Source organism: Sinohyriopsis cumingii, chromosome 6 (assembly GCF_028554795.1).
Source record: "Sinohyriopsis cumingii isolate HCF-2022 chromosome 6, ASM2855479v2, whole genome shotgun sequence".
In the NCBI taxonomy this organism is placed as follows: Eukaryota; Metazoa; Mollusca; class Bivalvia; order Unionida; family Unionidae; genus Sinohyriopsis; species Sinohyriopsis cumingii.
Window position 1 is genome coordinate 77415670 of NC_142966.1, and position 22625 is coordinate 77438294.

General features: G+C 34.5%; 1 protein-coding gene across 6 annotated transcripts in view; it reads left to right on the plus strand.

Moving 5' to 3' along the window:
* The window catches only part of LOC149797265 (excitatory amino acid transporter-like), an 81667-nt gene extending 64071 nt beyond the window's left edge, over positions 1-17596 (plus strand). For all 6 annotated transcript variants that reach the window (XM_089961972.1, XM_089961970.1, XM_089961969.1 and 3 more), the window contains exons 7-10: positions 1154-1387; positions 3727-3921; positions 8594-8728; positions 11519-17596. In XM_089961972.1, the coding sequence (XP_089818098.1) occupies positions 1154-1387; positions 3727-3921; positions 8594-8728; positions 11519-11735 (781 nt within the window). In that variant the 3' untranslated portion in view covers positions 11736-17596. The remainder of the gene's footprint in view (positions 1-1153; positions 1388-3726; positions 3922-8593; positions 8729-11518) is intronic.
* The last annotated feature ends 5029 nt before the right edge of the window (positions 17597-22625 follow it).

Genomic DNA, 22625 nt, shown 5'->3' on the forward strand with positions numbered 1-22625 from the left:
TGCTATAGTGGACATTTTCATGCTATTGGTTTAGATCTATGCTATAGTGGACTTTTTCATGCTATTGGTTTAGATCTATGCTATAGTAGACTTTTTCATGCTGTTGGTTTAGATCTAAGCTATAGAGGACTTTTTCATGCTATTGGTTGAGATCTATGCTATAGTGGACTTTTTCATGCTATTGGTTTAGATCTATGCTATAGTGGACTTTTTCATGCTATTGGTTGAGATTAAAAAGTATATAAGTTAGAGTCTATTCTGGGATGCATAGTTGCAAGAATCACACTAATTTGTCAAAAATAAAACCTGAAAAGGAACTAAATGTATGTATCATATTTGCAATCCCTGCCTAATTTACCTGGTTAAATTTCCCAGCTAACTTTTCAGTTCAATCTTTGTATCTGGGTTTGCTACAGAGTGATTTGTAGCAATGTTGAAACATATATTTGCCACAAATCATGGCCCCTGCTCATGTTTAGTGTATATACTGTAAAATGAACCTGTGCTTGACATCTTGACATCTTTAGTCATAAATGACAGGCTGTCACTCATAGCATAGTCAGTCAAATTGGGTTTTAATGCACTTTTATATAAATAAATATGTACATGCACTGAATTCAGTTTCTCCAACATTGTTGCTTGTACAGTCATGAAACTTCCTTCATGATTTATTCTTAAGTCATACAAACCCACTGTATCAAAAATAGGTGACTGTGACCTACTTTTTAGGATTCAGTTAACAATATGCTCTTCTTATATTTTGTTAGCTTCTATCACATTGTTGCTTGTACAGCGATGAAATTTAATATGTTTATGCATCCTGGGGAGTACTGCACAGCAACATCAAAAGTAGATCACTATTGCTGTAAGTTTACACCTCAACGATTGTGTGCACCTTCGATATTTATGTGAATTTGTGTACCATGCTGCTTTTACAACCATCAAAGTGGATATTTGTTTATACATTGAAATGTATCACCAAACAAAAAATTATTTGGATATCTGAATACATATGAGCCAGAAAACTTTGCTGTCTTTTGACAGCTTCATTTCTTGCTCAACTTTTATGCTGCATTTGTACTTAATGCATTGAATGTACAAATTTTGATGAATGGCATCCACATTGATCAATCAATAAACCTTTTTTTTACAGGTATTCACCTGTTGGTATCATGTTTTTAATTGCTGGTAAAGTCCTGGAACTTGAGGATCCATCAGAAGTGGGACGACGCCTTGGTCTTTACATCATCACAGTCATCACAGGTCTGGTCATTCATGCTGGTGTTACTCTTCCTCTTATCTACTTTGTCATCTGCCGTAAAAATCCACTAAGGCTTTTCCAGGGGGTTTTCCAGGCCTGGCTTACAGCTCTGGCAACAGCATCAAGGTTAGTTACATGTCTTTCTCAGCGACACAAGTTAGTAAAGCCACCAAAAATGCTCAGACATATGACTTAAAACAAAGGGAAAAAAGGTTCTCTTAACAAATTAATGTAATCATTGCTTTGACATTGACATTCTTTGTTTGAAAGAAATTCATTGTGATTTTATATAATACAGACAATCTGGTGGAGAGATGGTGTAGAAGTTTTATTGATTTTAATTTATACATGTTATTTAGGAAAAGCCTGACAGGCAACTAACTGGGCTTCTTTATGACTCACCCAAACATGCACGAGTCTGATGTAGCTAGGTCAACATTTATACCTAGCTTTCTTACAAGATCTGGACTTTGAATGTCCATTATACAATAGTTAATAATCAATAAGGCAGCAGTGTTTTCACATATCAACAGCTTTATTTAGCTTGCTGCCTGTAAATGTTTACAGAATTGGGAACCATGTAAACAGACAAACACATGGCTGTGAGTTACAAAGGAACTATATATATATATATATATATATATATATATATATATATATATATATATATATATATATATATATATATATATGTACATATGTGTGTGTGTATAGATATATATATGTGTGTGTGTGTTGTTGTTGTTGTTGTTGTTGTTGTGGGGTTTAACGCCATTTTTCAGCACAATAGGCTATACATGGCGGCCAGTATTAATGGTGGAGGAAGAACCCGGAAAACCCCGGAAAGAACCACCGACCCACGAGAAGCTACTGGCAAGCTTTCTCACATGCCCACATTGGCTGAATCTTAGACTCGAACCGCCGCAGACAGAGGTGAGATGGCAGTGATCCGTAACGAAGAGCGCTTTAGACCACTCGGCCACTCGGGGCCCCTGTGTGTGTGTGTATATATATATATGTGTGTGTGTGTGTGTGTATATATATATATATATATATATATATATATATATATATATATATATATATATATATATATATATATATATATATATATATATATATATATATCTGTGTGTGTGTGTATATATATATATAAGGCAAAGGAAGTACAGCACATGAAACAGGCATGTACATTGCCAATTGCTTTCATATAAATAGTTGTCAACTGTAAGTGTAATGAGCAGATAAAGAGAAGAATCGAATTTCAAATCAGTTTTATTAAACAGTATCATTTTGGTTATTGTATATCATGTATATTTTTAGAAATTTCGGTAAACATTGCTGCCTTAATTGACAACCACACACCACAAGGCTTTGTGGCTCAATTTGATATCTATTGTTCCACCTTGGCTGTGATTTGACCAATCAAACAGCAAAGAACACCATTCAGAAACAAGTACAGTACAAAATTATTTGGAATAGAAGATGATTACATGAAAGTTGGAAAAGACACTGATTGACAATGCCAGTGATGTATGAATTAGGTTTCATTGAGCCTTTGAAAAATGTTGGACACACTCAATAATATATTGTGATGTTATAGGGTGTATTTTTGCTTGACAAATTTGTATATTTCTTACCAATTTAAAATGGTTTTTCTGTAATGCAAACTCTTGTATAAATGCATGCATGATATCTAAAGCGAATCTCCTAAAATGGTCAGAAATTTTACTTAGTGATTTCAATTCTGAAACAAATTTGTAGCTCACCTGGCCAAATATTGATGAAGTAGCTAATGGCATGGTCCAGGTTGATTTTATATAGTATGTCATGCATTATGGATCCTTCAGATTATCTTATTACCACCTTCAAGACTTCATATTTCTGAACTGATTTTGATGAAACATGGTATGTGAGCATCTGTCAGCAAGATTTGAGATTTGGGAAAAATATTACATCTACTCAGATAAATGAAGTGATATTACATTTTCTTGATGGAGCTTTATACCACCTCAGAAGCTTTATTTCTGAATAACTTTGATGAAACTTGATGTGTAGGCCTATATAGGCAATGTATAGGCACTGTTATGCAAATCCTATAATGTTTACATGAGTTAGATTTAATGTGATGCAAACTTTGATGAAACTTTATATGTAAGCCTATATAGACAACATATAGGCATTTTTACGCAAATCTTGTAATGTTTAGATGAGTTAGATTTAAAGTGGTGCAAATTTTGATGAAATTTTATATGTAAGGCTATATAGACAAATTATAGGCACTGTTACACAAATTCAGTAATGTTTAGATGAGTTAGATTTAATGTGATGCAAACTTTGATTTGTGGTTATTGTATAATGCTATCATGGTTATCTGTGTATCAGCTGCTTGACATTAAAAGGTGGGGCAGGATGATGGTTCATGCATGATTCTTAATGTTTGAAAACTTTCTTATCTATTTCAGCTCAGCCACATTACCTGTGACATTCCGATGTCTTGAGGAGAATTTGGGCATAGATAAGCGTGTGACCAGATTTGCGCTTCCAGTGGGTGCCACAATCAATATGGATGGTACAGCTCTGTATGAAGCTGTGGCTCCAATCTTCATTGCTCAAATGAATGGGATAGACTTGTCATTTGGGCAAATTGTCACGATCAGGTAGATTAAATTAACACAATTATTCCATGATACAACTATGCTCATTAATAATTCCTGTCTTCCACAAAATGTTAGGAAATTGCTGTAGTACAATAACTGCTGTAGCACAATAATATTATTCACCATTTTACATATGGTCTCATCATGAGATAATGTGCAAGTTTGGTTCCATGGTCTCATCATGAGATAATGTGCAAGTTTGGTTCCATGGTCTCATGATGAGATAATGTGCAAGTTTGGTTTCATGGTCTCATGAGATAGATGTAAGTTTCGTTCCATGGCCTGATCATGAGATAGATGCAAGTTTGGTTCCATGGTCTCATCATGAGATTGATGCAAGTTTGGCCCCATGGGTTTATCATTAGATACATCTTCCAAAACAGTAGGGTTTTGATTCTAAGATGAGGTGTGTCCCTCACCTACCATCACTCATTGAAATTTCCAGCATACCTAAAATTATTACCAAAACAAATTCCTGAACAAAATGTTTTTTTTTAAACCTTACTTCCAATGTAGAATATTTCCAGTAGACTTCCTGTCTGTGAGCTGGCTAACCTTCAAGGATGACACTTTAATTGCTAAGTCAGCAGAAAATAACCTACAATTAATGACTGGATTATACTGTGTGTGATTAGTAGTCATTTAGAAAGATTTAAAGACCATTAGCATTACTTGGATTGCAGGTGGCAGACAACAAGTGGGTCAGGTATTGGCATTTAAGGTTTTGTTGATATCTAAGCATGAGTTATCTCTCAGTGCTAAAACTACAAATCTAAACAAACTGAAATCTGACATGAAATTCAATAATAGATGGAAACGGGAATTTAAGCAGTTGGAATCAAGTTTAAATGGACATGAATATGCATTCTACCATTCCTGTAAGTTGATTCAAAGAAGATCTTCCCAAATTTGACCCAGATAACACAAATCTGGAGCAGTTTTGGCAGGCAGTTGGCAACTTGAATCTTACTCACAGGCAGGAAAAAATTAAACTTATTGTTGGACTAAGTTCCCTTCTATTAATACCACACATTCCTATGCAGACACTGAAACAGGAGATTCTGTTCTGAGGAAAATTCATGCTGACTCAAGAGGAAACCTAGATCCAATGACATATCATCTTCTAGGTGTTGAGATGAACAATGATGAGGACCACAATAAATATAATCCATGCAGTGACCTACAAAGAAAGCTTAACAAGCATGTGGTGCCAATAAGGACAGCATGAATAGCAACAAGTTACAGTGAAAAGACTGATGTCAGAATGATGTACATGTTGTAATATTAACAAAATATTCAGAACATTTCATTTTTGACTATTTGCACACTAAAAAATGAGTTGACAAAATTCCTCCAATTTTTTAATCAAAGTTCCTTACCAAATTTTGCAAATCACTTGACCTGTCTTTTCTGTCTGGTGTGTGTAGAAACAAGTTTGATCTTAGAGTCTTATCATGAGATAGGTACAAGTATGGCTTCATGGTCTGATCATGAGATAGATACAAGTTTGACCTTATAGTCTTATCATGAGATAGATACAAATTTGCTTCATGGTCTGATCATGGGATAGATATAAGTGTGACCATATGGTCTTGTTGCTTTTCATGAGATAGATACAAGTCTGGCCCCATGGTCTTCTCATAATACAGATACATGTTGAAGCCCATAGTCTTATCATGAGATAGATACAAGTTTAAGCCCATGGCCTTATCATGAGATGGATGCTAGCTTGGCCACAAGGGCTTTTCATGAGATAAATACATGTCTGGCCCCATGAGATTATTATAAGACAGATAAAAGTCTGTCCCTAAGGTCTTCTCATGAGACAGATACAAGTTTAATTCCAATGTCTTGTCATTAGACAGATACAGGTTTGATCACAAGGATTTATAAAATAGATACAAGTTTAAGGCCCCATAGATTTATAATGAGATAGGTACAAGTTTGGTCTCAGGGGCTTATTATGAGATAGATACAAGTCATTCCACAAGGACTTGTCATGAGATACATACAAGTCTATCCACATGGACTTACCATGAGATACATATAAGTGTATCCACATGGACTTATCATGAGATACAAGTCTATCCACATAGTCTTATCATGAGGTAGTTATAAGTCTGTCTGCATGGACTTATCATGAGACAGATACAAAAAATTAGCCAACATAAAATTTCACTGAATTTAGTGCACAAGTCATCATGAGATGAAAAAGGTCATGTGCATATGCTATAAATACCATCACTGTCCAGACTGAATTTAAAAAAACCAGAAAAATAAAAGGTTTTAAGTTTTATATTAAAGCAGTAGTCCAGTAAATGGAATTTCACATCCTATTGTGTCTTTAGCTGTATTTCATTTTCTCCTATTCTTCATCCTTATGAGTCTGTCACTTTATCAAGTCATCTCAAGTCATCAGTTCAACAAGCTGTACGAGGCAGGCTTGCCCATACAGGAATCAAGTGTGATCAATATTCAGCATTTGTGGGAGTCAATAGCAATTTCTGTCCAGGAAGCATTTTTGTTAGTCATTGAAAGATTTAGAGTCAAAATGTTCCAATTTTCTTTTTTATATAACTACGTGAGGGACAGTCACTTCTTCTTGATCAATAAATTTATTCTTGAATATTAATATTTTGCCTGGTTAAGCCATATAGCCCTTTCGCCTTTGCATCACAAGCCTGCCAACATTTGCTATTTTCAGTATTTTCTCAAAACCCACTGGACTAATTTCAACCAAATTTGTAAATTTCAAACCTGTCATGAAGACCACACTAAATGGTACAATGGATGATGATTTGTAATTAAATATGACTGTTGTTACTAAAGATAGAAAAACCTTCAAACATCTTCAGCTCAAAAGCCACTCAACAGATCATCTGACCATTTGACAATGTCCTGGCATGAAGCCCTTTCAGTTTTATGCAAATGATGCTAATCTTGCCATCAAATGTGGCTACAATTACTATTAATAGAAAAATCCTATAAAAAAAATCTTCACTCAAGTGCTCATCCGAATTTGACTGAAGGCATCTTGGCATTACAGCAGTATAAATATGTACAAATAAAGCTGTGTACAAATAAAGCTGTATGTGTGTGCCACTAGGCATATAAAGCTGACCTGCCATCAAATATGGCAACCATTACTATATATAATGAAAACTTTACGTGACCTCTTCATTGAATTAGACCAAAAACATCATGGCATGTAGAAATAAACCTTCTATGCCATCAGATAAGAACACTATTATTAACAATAAAAATCTGACAGAGAGTATCCTCATATGGAGAAATGTCAGTAAAATCAAAGGGTGGGTGGGTGGGGCAGCATTGCATGGTTTCACTTTCACCATAAACAACCATTAGCACAAATTTGATAATTGTTTTGTATACTTCCTAATTTTTCATCATGCCTAAATTTGCAGTAGCCAGAAGCATCAAAGATTTTGTATCCAGCTGTTTCTGTTGCTGTAGTAGTCACATGATTCTAAACATGTGTACTTGTTGTAGCATTGCTTGATAACAGAAGAATTGTCTTTCTCAAGAGAAATTTGTTAAGAAAAATTAAATGCAGACTGTATACATGTACCGCTTGAAGTATTTTTTCCCCCATCAATAAACCCTGTACAAAATATTGATAATAAGAATCCTCCATGTGTAAATGTCTCATCTTCTGATCGTCTGCTTACATTGCTTGCATTGACTATGCACTGATCACATGATTCACATACAGTGAGATCACTACATATATAAACATACGGGAGATATTAATGGTCAGACATTAATTTGTTAAATATATAGTTAAAGGACTCTATTTTCAGCATTTTAATAGATGATGATATTGATGATGATGATGATGATGATGATGATGCATGAGTACCATTATATATATACAAAATTATGTATATATCTATCTGCATATATGTCTTTCCATTTTGTGCTTGCATGTATAATCAAATCAATCTTATTTATGAGAAATATATCAGTGGTATAAATTAACTAAAAACTAAGTAAATGCACCAAAGTCCACCAGGAATTAGCAAAGGTGGAGAGTGATCACATTGAAATTATAGCAAAATATGACATGAACACCTCTTTGCACATTTGCCTTGTATAAATTAAAGCAATAATAATAAATAGAAAATATAACTTTAAGCTTGAAGATATAGCAAGAAAAGAGACTTTAGAAAGATTGAGAAACAAATTACATATTTATGGTAATAATTTTAAACAGTGCTTCAATCCATTTAGAGTTTAAATATATTTTTTGTTCAGTTACCTAATTTAGTTTTTTCTTAATGAAATACGGTAGCATTTTGCATATTTTATCATTATTCTGGTTTTTCCATCACTAAACCTATTAAAAATATCAACAGCTGGTTAATGATGAGTTAAATTTACTTAATATTGCAAATATTGGATTGCATCACCTGTTTTAAACAAGATGGAGATATCAGGTCATGTTTTCTATGGAGACAGAACTTTTTAGCTCAAAAATGAAAGCTCTTCATGTGTTCTTCAGAAGTTAATAAAATATATATTTTGATAATGCTGATAAAAGTACATGTTCTTCTTGTATAATAACAGATGAATATTAACTACCATGAATATAGGAGGGGCCAGGTTAATAAGTACAAAATAAAAATTAAAATAAAAGTTGCATACATTTCAGCCTAACAGCCACATGTGCATCTATTGGTGCAGCGGCCATTCCTAGTGCTGGACTGGTTACAATGCTGATGGTCCTGACATCAGTGGGACTTCCTGTGGAAGATATCAGCATCATTCTGGCTGTGGACTGGTTCTTGTAAGTTCATCTCTTCTAAAATTCTGCCATTATTATTTTACAGTGTCATTGCAGTTTCATAATTACTCCCACAATGAAAAATTATGATAAGCAACCATTATTTACAGTTGTGATTGATACTTATTTGAAACCAGTTAGTGAGATCATATTTGAAGACAGACTGTTAGTTTCAAAAGAAGATTTCCATGAATAGACTGGTTCAATGACAAATGTCGACTTAGAGACTCGTTTCAAACAGTCAAGAGAAAACCAGTCAGAACTTAATGGTTCTATAACATATGCCTTCACAGTCATGAACTGTGTTGAGCATGAAATTTGACTCTGTTAGTGCAAACCTTTTCCTTGCTCAAGTCTGCAACATGTATAATTTTTATTTTGAATAACATCACTCAGTAAAAAGAGAGAATTAAACACATTTAGGATTTTGCTGAAAATTGTTTCATCAACATATATCCAAAGTTTCATCTATGTTCAAAGGCTTCAAGGTTAACTTTGGAGTAAGTAAGTAAATTTGCCCTGCTCTTGTTTTTTTAACAATATGTGTAAATTAAAAATACACTTCTCTGGTAAAGTTATATACCTGTTTCCTGAAATTTTCCACTTAAATGTGATGTGTTAGATTCTCTAAAATTAAAGAATGCATTATCTCCCTTGATTTAGGCTTGGTTTGCTGCTGTGTCTGATGTCATTATATTACAATTACAGTGTATTGATTGAACAGTCATTTCAGATAAAAGAACATGGGTTTTTTGTGCAACATATAGATAGTCACAACTTGTGATGAAAAATAGGGAAAACGGAGTTGTTGTTTATTAACTTGTGATGTGTCAAACAAGGAAGTATCATAAAGGGCTGTGTGAGTACTGTTCATTTTAAATTTGACTCCAAGCATATTACAAGCTATAACATTGTCACAAATCCTTCAAAAGCTGGAAAAAGGATATAGAAAAATTTAGACAATTATTGTACGTAAAAAATGAAAGAAAGAAAGAAGAATAATAACAGGAATATTGATCAAGTTCTTCCCCTAGATGTGGTACACAAATTTAAAATGAAATTGAAATGATGACTTCATTTTAACCTTTATGGATTAATGAAGCAGAAAAAGAACCTGCAGATAAAAGCAGAATATGGAAAGGTTATTGTAGGAGATAAGGAATGACCTTAGGGGTTAGCATTTACCATGTCAAAGAACCAGAGTTTAGTCTGTCTGTTGACTGATACTTCTTGTTATCAGTACCTCTCTGCAACCCTTACATGCAATTGACTACCAGTTAATAAATGAAGTGCCTTTTAAAGTTTTCATCTTTTCAGACCCAACTTTGATGGAGTTATTGCCCTTTTTCCATCACTATCGCAACTCCACTACAGCAGATCAGTGTAACCAGCATAGTTCAGAAATCATTCAGTATAGTCTGATGTAATTTGGCTTGTACACTCTCATGGCCATTGATGTGCATTATGGATGTTTTTCTCATCAGTTCCTTTTTGAATTGAGTTATGGCTCTTCTTAACTCACTTTATGGGGCCCCGAGTAGCTGAGTGTTCTAAAGTGATCAGCGTTCCAGGTCACTGCCATCTCACCTCTGTCTTTGTGGGTTCAAGTCTCAGGCTCAGCTAATGTGGGTACGTGAGAAAACCTGCCAGTAGCTTCTCGTGGGTCTGTGGTTCTTCCCAGGGTTTTCCGGGGTTCTTCCTCCACCAGTTATACTGGCCACCATGTATAGCCTATCTTGTACTGAAAAATGGCATTAAACCCCACAACAACAACTCAATTTATATCTTCATGAAGAAAGTTGCATGCAACCACCATAGATCTGCAACCCTTAACTACTATTGGATGCCATTAGGTAGGTGCACTGCATATTACATGCAGATGTACCCTTTTATGGTTTTGACTTTTTAGGTCCAATTTTTGCAGAGTAATTGCCCATTTATCAAATCATTATTAAATATCCTCTACAGCCGATCCTTGTAACCTGCATAGTTCAGGAACCATTCAACATATTCTGATGCAATTTGGCAGGTTCATTGTGTTAATATGCTTATTAAATGTAACAACAGTTATCATTTTTCATTTCCATTTGAAAACAGCCTTAATGTTAAGATTTAGTACTTACTGTTTTGAATGCCTTTTGACACTCATCATGGTCTTATGATACTCACCATGGTCTTATGACATCCATCATAGTCTTAGGACATCCATCTTGGTCTTATGACACCCATCATGGTCTTAGGACACTCATCATGGTCATTTGAAACTCACCATGGTCTTATGACACCCATCATGGTCTTTTGAAACTCATCATGGTTTTATGGCACTCATTTTAGTCTTATGACACTCATCATGGTCTTATGACACCCATCATGGTCTTTTGAAACTCATCATGGTTTTATGGCACTCATTTTAGTCTTATGACACTCATCATGGTTTTATGACACTCATCATGGTCTTTTGACACTCATCATTATCTTCTGGCATTCATCATGGTCTTATGATACTTATGGTCTTTTGACACTCATGTTTTTTTGACACTCATCATGATCTTATGATACTCATCATGGTCTTTTGACACTGATCATGGTCTTATGACTCTCACCATGGTCTTTTGACACTCACAGTGACTATGGTCTTACGACACTCATCATGGTATTATGACACTCATCATGGTACAGTGGTACAGTTCATGGGTTAGACATAATGCTTTACAAGTCCCATGTTTATTTGTGTGCTTTGGAAGGATGTGTTCATCCATTCCAGAATAAAGTAATGTTCTTTTTTCTTTCCAGAGACAGGATTCGTACATCTGTGAATGTGCTAGGAGACAGCTATGGAGCAGGTGTAATTGCCCACATGTCACGATTTGAACTAGCTGCAATGGATCATGTACAGGACTACCAAATAGAACTCAACCTAGTAGAGAAGGAACCACAAGATTTGGATCAAATGACAGAGGATGAGAATAGACCCATTAAGGAAGAAAACAATGTCTGTTCCAAACATTGAGGATGTTCCAGATGTATCATTTTTGTAACCTAATCTGTATCATGACTAGCCATTTTTATGATTATTATTTTTATGAAGTTGACTTGTTCAGCTTCTATGGTACTAAATGCATTTACTCCTCAATTAAATGAAGGAGAATGGCAGCTCAGTGCAATTTTTTTATTATTGATTAACAGATATTTGTAAACAATATTTTCATGTAACCCTCAGGAAAGGTATTGTGGTTTCAGCATATCTGCTTTTCCATCACTTTTAACATGTTACCGGTTAATTGAGAGGCTAAAAAAATTGGTTTCTGCTCCTGGCATTGTTGATTAAAATATTAGGAAACATGCAGTATTTGTTTACTTATAAGTTTATTTTCTTGCAAGTGGAACCCACTTCCCTTGCTTAAGTCTGCACAAATACTAATTTCATTTTGACCCTCATTAAATATTTCTAGAAGGCCAGTGCAATGAGATATGTCTTTACAGAGCAACTGTTTTAGCTGTTCCTTCTTTGGTTCACAAATTGTTAAGTCAAGAAATTTGCTAAGCTTCTTACAGAGACAAGTCAGGAAGCAAGTTTGTATAATACAGGATGCTGTCATAATAATAAAGAATAATACTTAGCCAGATTTTGAGTTAATATTTTCACTTCCAGATTGATCCCTTCCTTCTTGCAATTTTCAAACTTTTGGGGGGAAATTCTGAAATTATAAGTTAGTATCTGTAAGAGAATCACTAAAGTGATACAGCACTAGTCTATTATTGGAATATCTACTGATCTTTTTCTTGTAGCTTTAGTGTTTTTGTTCCTCCTTTGAGGATTGCCATGAAACTTTATATGTACTTTCATCCCAGAGTCTGTTTGGTCCTAAATGGAAATGGTGGCACTCAAGAATACACGACACCCTTGAAAATCTTATTGCTACTGCTCTTGAACAGAAAACCCACCAATTTGGTGTTTCACTAAAAGACATCGTATGTTGGAACTAAACAACAATGATGCGAATCTGACAAGCAATATAGTCACTAGGCAGCCATTTTGAAAATTTCATTCTGCTACTTCTCCTGAATGCAAAACAATATTATCCTGGGTTTTTTACAAGAAGACTTGAAGTTGTCTTTAATGAGTATGGTGCTAATCTGAACTCCAATATGGCCACTACGGTTGTCATGTTGAAAATATTGCAACTCCTCTTGGATGAATGGTCATATTGATATGAGGTTTTCACTAGAAGACTTCTTATGATGTCTAGTTGGTCCTAAATGCAAAGGGTGCCGATATGATGTCAAGTATGACCACCTTTGCAGCCAGCTTGAAAATCTTATCACTACTCCTCCTAAATGGAAAGTTACATGGGACATTTTCACCAGGAGACTTCTTATGCTGTCTGGTGGTTCATAGATTTAAATGACGCTAAACTGACAGCTAATATGACCACCAATGTGGCCATCTTGAAAATCTTGTTATCACTATTCCTGCTAAATTGATAGTCATATCAACATGGGGTTTTCATTAAAAGACTTCTTATGATCTCTAGTTTATCCGGAATGAAAATGGTTTAAATCTTGCATCCAGTGAGGTCACTAGGGCAGCTATCTTGAAATTATTTTTATGGCTCAAGAATATCAGAAATATTTTCAGCACTCTGCAGTTAAAAGGAATAAAAGGTCTTATCCTGGAAATTCTTTTTGGCCAGTAGAGCTTTAGTTTTTTTTGATGGATTCTTTCTACTAAATTATTTAATTTACAAGCAAATATTAAAGGTTTATGATTTTGTTTGATACAAATGAATCATGAGCTTATATTTATCATATGATTGCTGTGTTATTAGATTAAAATTACCCATGTCATAATTTTTTTTATATTATCATCATCATCATCGTCATCATCATCAAGCCCTTATTCAAGAGGTCGTTGGGGCACCACAGTTGACTTTACAACCAATTCTGTCCATCTTTCCCTGTTCTCTACTTCCCTTTGGGAATCTCCAAATCCCACGCCTGTCCACTCCTTAATGTTGTCTTCCCACCTCTTTTTCTGTCTGCCTCCTCTTCTACACCCTCGCACTGTGCCTAGCAAGATTGTTTTTGCCAGTCCAGATGATCTTGAGACATGACCATACCACTTCAGTTTACACTTTTTTACAGTGGTAAAGAGGTCTTCATAGGATCCAATATCTCACTGAATAATGTTGTGATTTCTTTGTTGGTTACATGGTAAATGTAAAAGATTCCCAAGATCTTGCGGTAGCATCTCATTTTGAAGGTTTGAATCCTTCTTTGTAGATCTGATGTGAGCATCCATGTTTCATACAGAAAGATGGATATCAGAATCGAGTTCATCTGCCTTATTTTGGAACCAAAAGCAATGTTGGTATCTTTCAAAATTGGTCTCAACCTTGTTATTGCTGCTGTTGTCTGGGCAATCCTGCAAAGTAGTTCTGGTTTGGAGCCCTCATCTGTGATAACTAATCCCATGTACTTGAAGCTTGTGACTCTTTCTAGCTTCTGTCCACTGACCTTTTTTCTGCACTGATGCCATTGGTGTTGTTTGTCATCAGTTTTTTTTTTGGTGCACCAGGTTTGATCTGACGTTGTACTTCCTCATAGATACCCATAAGGTCACATGCCATACCCTATCAAAGTCCTTTATGAAATCAATAAAAACATGGTAAAGATTCCGCTGATGCTGAAGGTATTTTTCAAAAAGGAGTCTGAGATTGAAGATTTTTTCTGTGGTGCTCCTTCCTGCTTGGAAGCCTGTCTGCTATTCAGCAATAATTGTTTCTACTTGAGGCTTTAGTATGTTGAGAATTATCTTCAGCGAGACTTTGCTCGGGTGGCTGATCAGACTGATGTTTCTGTAGTTTTGGCATAGCTGTAGGTTTCCTTTCTTGGGGAGCATGATGACCATGGACTGAATCCATGTGGTGGGCCATTCTTCTGTCTGCCATATCTTGTTACAGATTGTTGTCAGGACTGTGACTATCTCTTCTACTCCTGCTTGAATGAGCTCTGTTGGTATGTTGTCAATGCCAGATGACTTTCCTTTCTTTCGTGACCTAACTGCCATTTCTACTTCTTATGATTGTACAATTCTGAGCAATATTCTGTCCATTGTTTGAGGATTTCTTGATCTTCTGTGAGGCATTTTCCTGATTTGTCTTAGATGGTGTTCACAGATTTCCCTTGTTTATGGGTTGTGAGATCTTTCACCAGTTGATATGCCATTTAGCTGTCATTTCTACTCAGGCTGTCTTCGATTTTGCAGCACTGTCTTCTGTCCAGGATTCCTTTGCCTTTTTTTCTCTATACAACATGCCATCATTTAAGGCAAAGGCATATTGATTCTCAGGCATCCTGTTGTTTTTTGTTAAATGAGCATTCTTGTAATATCCTGTACATTCAGGTTTTATCTGATTGACTGAACTTCAGAATTTGCAGCAACCAAATCTATATTATACTACCAGAAACTCTGGCACCTTGTTGATATGAAACTACATGTAATGAATATTTACTTTAAATCTGCACACAATTTTCTAAATATGTTAAATTGTGATATCAGTCTTGTATTTGAGGATTTAAATGTGACTTCATCCCTCCCCAGATTATTTCTTTCACTGGCTCTGCTGATTCACTGCTAAGATCCTCAATTTGCTTTAGTATGACCACACTGGCTCAATTTCTGTGAGTAAAACCACTATTAACTCTATTTGCATTAGTAAAACCACCATAGACTCAGTTTCGATGAGCAAAGTCACTATTACCTCTGTTGAGTAAAACCACCACAGACTCAATTTTTATGAGTAAAGCCATTATTAACTCAGTGAGTTGAGTAAAACCACCATTAATGCAATCCTCACTGGGAAAAGAATGATTATCTTCCTCAATTCCTCAAATAATGAATTATCCCTTAAATGAAGAGCGAGATACAAAATAATAAATTATCCCCTACAAGCATAGCAAGCTCTTATAATGCTTTGAAGATTGAGTTTTAGGTTAGATCAATTTTGACCATGGATCGTGTTTGGTTGTGATCATATGCTTCAGATCTAATATAAACAGATGACCTCATACTGAACGTTACATCATAGTTAAACATAACAATCTGGAAGGTCAAAACTGATTTTCTTGACAATGCAGATTTGCTAGGGTAAAAAAACTGAATCTTTAAAATTGATATTCCCATTGCATTAAGCATGCTTTACATGAATCTCTCAATTCACTTATGTATTTATGAATAAAATGAAGTCTACATTAAACTCAAATATTAACCCTTATCAACATGAACAATTTATGTATCAATTTATATATATATATATATAATTATTGTATTATATTTCAGATATCAGGTTGCAAGTTCTGTATTCAACTTAATACTTGCACATGCCTTAATGGTTTTGGTCAAACTCCATATACATTTAGTCATTTCTGGGTTAAGTTTGTTCAATCCTATCATGTTTCATTGAAGGAAAGTGGCGGCAACTAAAATCAGCCTAAAACAACTTGATTTCTGCAGAGCATACAGCCTTGCATGCCTAATGTATTGTATGATTTAGCTTTGTTAAATCAGTCTAAAAATTGATCTTACCTGTGTTTTATTGGCTGTGAAAATATTATACATGACTGTCTAAGGTGGAGAGTTCCTCACATAAAGAAAGGGAGTTAACTTCTATTTTATTTACATACACTAGGTGGGACACTGTTTATGACATCATCTATGTGTACATATTATGATCTTTAATTTCATTTAATTTTCCTACAATATGTTTTTAGTTCACTGTGTGTATTACATGCATATACAGAGGTTATAGTTCAGAGTGTGTGTATTACATAGAATACAGTAGTTATAGTTCACAGTGTGTGTATTACATAGAATACAGTAAAGTTTACAGTGTGTGTATTACATAGAATAGTGTAGTTATAGTTCACAGTGTGTGTATTACATGGACTACAGAGGTTATAGTTCAGAGTGTGTGTATTACATGGAATACAGTAGTTATAGTTCACAGTGTGTGTAGTACATGGAATACAGTAGTTATAGTTCACAGTGGGTGTAATACATGGAATACAGTAGTTATAGTTCAGTGAGTGTAATACATGAAATACAGTAGTTATTGTTCACAGTGTGTGTAGTACATGGAATACAGTAGTTATAGTTCAGTGAGTGTAATACATGAAATACAGTAGTTATTGTTCACAATGTATGTATTACATGGAATACAGTAGTTATAGTTCACAGTGTGTGTATTACATGGAATATATTTGTTATAGTTCACTGTGTGTATTGCATGGAATACAGTAGTTATAGTTCACAGTGGGTGTAATACATGAAATACAGTAGTTATAGTTCACAGCATGTGTAATACATGGAATACAGTAGTTATAGTTCACAGTGGGTGTAATACATGAAATACAGTAGTTATTGTTCCCAATGTATGTATTACATGGACTACAGTAGTTATAGTTCACAGTGTGTGTAATAAATGAAATACAGTAGTTATTGTTCACAATGTATGTATTCATGGGATACATTAGTTATAGTTTACAGTGTGTGTATTACATGGAATATATTTGTTATAGTTCACTGTGTATATTGCATGGAATACAGTAGTTATAGTTCACAGTGTGTGTATTACATGGAATATATTTGTTATAGTTCACTGTGTATATTGCATGGAATACAGTAGTTATTGTTAACAGTGTGTGTATTACATGGAATACAGTAGCTACAGTTCACAGTATGTGTATTACATAGAATACAGTAGCTATAGTTCACAGTGTGTGTATTACATAGAATACAGTAGTTATAGTTCACAGTGTGTGTATTACATAGAATACAGTAGTTATAATCTAATAAAAATGTACATTATCTTTCCTATTAGTTCAATAATTCAGCCCAAAATCATATTTTTTAATTCTGCCATAAAGGCCACACCAGGTTCTCAACTTGAAGGATTACATACCTATCAGGTTAAACAAAGGAAGAACACAAGGTGCTAAAATAAAACGAAGCAATTGACAAATTTAAAAATAAAAATTCTTTGATTGTAAACAAGAATAAATAAAAGTATAAAAGCAACTTTACTTAGTAACTTTGTTCTAGGCTATACCAAGCTAGTAACTTTTGTTCCAGGGTATACCAAATTAGTAACTTTTGTTCCATGGTATACCAAACTAGTAACTTTTGTTCCAGGGTATACCAAACTATTAACTTTTGTTCCAGGGTATACCAAACTAGTAACTTTTGTTCCAGGGTATACCAAACTATTAACTTTTGTTCCAGGGTATACCAAACTAGTAACTTTTATTCTAGGCTATACCAAACATTTCTAGCTGATAAAATCAGATAATTGAACTTGCTTCATTTACATATTTGCAGCACAGCATACAGAGACAATTTTTGTAAGATCTTATTCTAATTAAATAAAAAATTTTAATTGACTAATTACAATGCACTCTGTAACTTTTCTTCAGGCTTGATTAAGATCCCATACATGCTACAAGATTTCAGCTAAATTAATGCTGCTTTCAAATAATTTCTTTAATTTTGTTTTTAAAGCTGATCCTAGCATTCTACAAGATGGCCGGTTGATTCCATTCTGTTAGCTTGTAAACTGTATTGCTTGTAAATAAAATGGCCATGCAGCTTCAGCCAGTTCTACATTCTATATTAAAAAATTTTTTTAAAGACAATATGTTGTATATATTTACATGTATATGATTTTAACACAGTTTCATTTTAATCTAATTTTGTATGCCTCTATGTTATGAGTGGGTGGGGGGGAGTCAGTGAGTATCTTTATTGAAATTTTTTCCCCAGCACTTTTATCTCAGTAATCCTTGACCTGATTCTTCATTTCATAAACTTAAAGGAGACTAGAAATCAAAATTTTCCTTTTACGTATGTAATTCTCTACAGATTTTAATTCGACTGCAATGTTTATAAATTAAATATCGTAAGCGGGTAGTGATTATATTGCGTGGAAGATACCACGATTCCGTAAATTGCCGAGTTTTTCCGAGTTTTGATGAAACGACAGATCACGTGGTACCGTGATGCTATACTAGCCAGTCCTCGAATACAAACATAAACATTGGTGAGTGAGGCAGACAGGAGACCACATTTGGGTTGCACATTCAAAAGTTGAATCTGCAGTCTGATATAATAGTTTATGTACTGTACTGGTAAGTGCTAAAAGAAATTTGTTAGGCACAGGCCTGGGCTGGTGATTTAAATAAACTAAAGTCCTGAATGAAATTCCACAAGCCCGGACAGTTCATACCTGTCAACTCTCAAGCCAGGAGAAAAACCTCCCGATTTTGGGGGTATTTCCTCATTTACATCCCGATCTCGTAATATCTCTCAATTTTGCGCAACGAAGTCCCGATTATTACATTATGTCTGTCAATTTTCATTTGTCAGAAGAAAAAAACCCAACCCCAAACCATTTTTAAATATAACGTATGCAATCCACAGTCTAAACTGCCACACTGCTGACATCGTAGCGATATGACTGAAAAATTGTTAAAGCTACATTAAAAATTCAAATCACATGCACACACGTCTAAACCCGGCACTGGACGAAATAATTTATATCATACAACAGTTTTTTCTTCTTTTTTTCTTCTTCAGTAAATAGAACGTGAAGATTAAACATTATTCAAGTAAATTTCAGATTTTTTAAACAACTACAACAGTACTATAGTAAAAAAAATAATTAAAAGAATAAAATTGTCACCATTTAGCTTAAATGAATGATCACGTTGAAATTTTCTCTGCAAACAAAATCGCATCTCCATTTCCGCCAAAGAAACTCGGCCAGTTAACACCTGACATTCCTCTACCGTATATGAAAAGTTTAATTACCATGATTAAATTACAAGGAATAAAACAAAATATACCATGCAGTATATGTGGCCCTAAAGAACTAATTCTGATTAAATATTTTATTCAGCAAACAGTGTTACATGCATTAAGACTTAAACCTAAGGAAAAAAGGTGGGGCATAAAACTGAGAAAAACAGTTGCCACATGTACGGTAACTTGTGACTGCAAATTTGAACTGTTAAAATGAAGTCCATGGCATTGTAAGTAACAACAAAATAGGCATCGTTTATTTGGTATTGCTGATTGCTGATGCTTACACATACACACACTGTCGAACATGGTTTCTTTGAAGTATGTCCGATCACAAGATCAATGCAAGGATAAGGAGTATGTTCATTAGTCACACCGGCTGTATTGTTTGCGTACTTAAATCAAAACTTTAGCTATTTTGCAATTTAGCCAGAACTGACCAGAATATGCAAAAGGGGCTTGTCATGGGGGAATAATAAGGCATATCACAGCGAGAAAAGGCACGTCAAATGGGCGGTCACACATTGGGGCGGGGGGGGGTCAATAGCTCCCCCCCCCCCGTTCTATTGTCAGACAGTTAATGTGAAACTTTGACCTTTTTTTTAATCGCTGCTTTTTAAACTGCCCAAGGAATAGTTTTGTATCAGTTCCAATTAATACAGATTACCATTTATGCAAACTACATGTATACAATGCATTTTTTTTTAAAATTATTTTTTATAAGATTACTGAAAATTGTGTTTTCTCGAAACACGACAGGTTTAGAATCTTATTTTTAGCAAAGCTTCCATTTGATTAAAATCAAATCTAAATATCACCTAGGACAGTGGTGATTTGAATTAGATTGTGCCGTGTTAAGGCATGTATGTCAACATCTTGAAAATACATTTACTCATTTCACCAGCGCGATCAAAGTTTCCTCAGGCAAACAATTTTTGTTTTGACAAGCCTGACGGGCACCTCACTTTGAATACAGGATGGGCCAGAACTAAAACCAGAAGGGGCCCAGGGTGTCGGGCTATCAGATTTGTTTTTAGCACCGCTGTTTTAGATAAAAGATATGTGGATTGATTGTTGCATTTTGTGGTCACTTACTCGTCCTTCTGCCTATTTTCATAACTCACACGTTTAACTCTTTTCCCAGGATTTAAAATGTCCAAAGGTATGTCTGGAACAGCACCAACTTTTAGTCTAGGCCTAGCATTTACGTATCTTTGAGCTGCTATTTTTTCATGATCCCTCTCGTAACATTCCTTTGAGAAATGTAACGAGCACATAGTGCTGTATGGTGTTGCTTTGAAATCGACTCGTTTGTAATAATGCACCTATTCTTTCATGATGCCTTTATCTTTCGGAAAAGAAAAAAAAAATATGTCCACAGGTTTTTCTTAATGTTCCATTACACCCGTAAGCAATGCAAAACGGTATTGTCTTTTACTCTGGCAACTCCCACTTGGGCTGCTGGAGTCGCTACTATGACGTCACATCCCGAAAGTAACCGAATAGGCGCGGAAATTTTGCATACGAGGTCACGGAAATTCAGCTCCTAGAAGATAGGCCAATATTTAAATATTGGCATTACGGTCGCAAATGATACTTCAGAATAAGGTTTTCTGCTATAGTACTTTTATTATTATTCTATATTTCCATTGGTTTCTGGTCTCCTTTAATATCTGAACTATTATATAAATGCTCTAGTTTTTCATTATTATTATTATTATTATTATTGTTGTTATAATCAAACACTAACTATATGGATTTTACTAGCCCTACCCTTGGGTCAAGTCCCTGGGTGGGGCCATGAGGTCAATATTTAGGACTCCATTTTGTTACAGTTTTAATACCATTGTGTTTTAATGAACTTTTGATCTAATTCTTTATATATTTGGAATATTGTACGATCCTAAGTTCCTTTTTTATGCTATAAGATAAGAAGAAAAGAATTATTTATTTCAGACTGCATACTCTATACATCTAAATTATTATATATATATATATATATATATATATATATATATATATATATATATATATATATATATATATATATATATATATATATATAATAAAAGTATTTTAAACATAAAAGATCATAGATATTGTATGTACAAATATACAGACACATCTACAGTAATGAACTGTGTCTGGCACTGTTAAGAATGAAATTATGTAAGACATTTAGGCCAGTGTCATTGTTCCACAGATTTCAATATACAGTTCTTACTATTAGATATTCTTGTCATCATTGAGAACATATACTTTCTCAGTATTTCTTCAAAACTGAATAAATTTTAGTTTACACAAATTGTAGAGGGACTGTTCCATCTTGGAAGGCGTAATGAAAAATGAAGACTATTATTATAACCAATAACTACTTTCCTTTTCATACATTCACTAAATTTTGTCCACAGAGGTGTACAATGTGTGTGTGTGTGTGTGTGTGTGTGTGCGCATGCGTGCGTGCATGTGTGTGTGTGTGTGTGTGTGTGTCAGTTGTTCCCTGGGTTATGTTAACAGAGTTGTGATGTAAGATACCTTCTGGTTTATTTTCTCATCTAATACTCAAATCACCCCTCACTCTATTCACTGAATAGTTGGGATAAATTTTCTCATCTAATACTCAAATCACCCCTCACTCCATTCAATGAATAGTTGGGATAAAATATGATCCTATACTTCCCATTCTCCCTATACCACTGTTGCCCCAGGGTTATGTCCCTTAGGCTGTAGCATCATGAAGTAGAACTTTATATTACGATCATTTTAGTTATTATTATATTATCATTATTATTTCAGTATATCTGTTGGCATGCAAATTCAGCAGCAAAGTACAAGCACCATCTAATCTTGAAATTTGTCAAGTTTGCTTGGCAAATAAATGTGAGATTGAAAAAATCCTTCATTATATTGTGTTGAACATAAAACTGAATTCCCCCAAGGGCCAATATTTTCACTCTTGCACAATGACTGGCTTTTTTCTGTAGTTCATGTGTAAGTTTATTTCCATTGATGTATCTGTGGACAGCTTTTGTTAAATCTTTT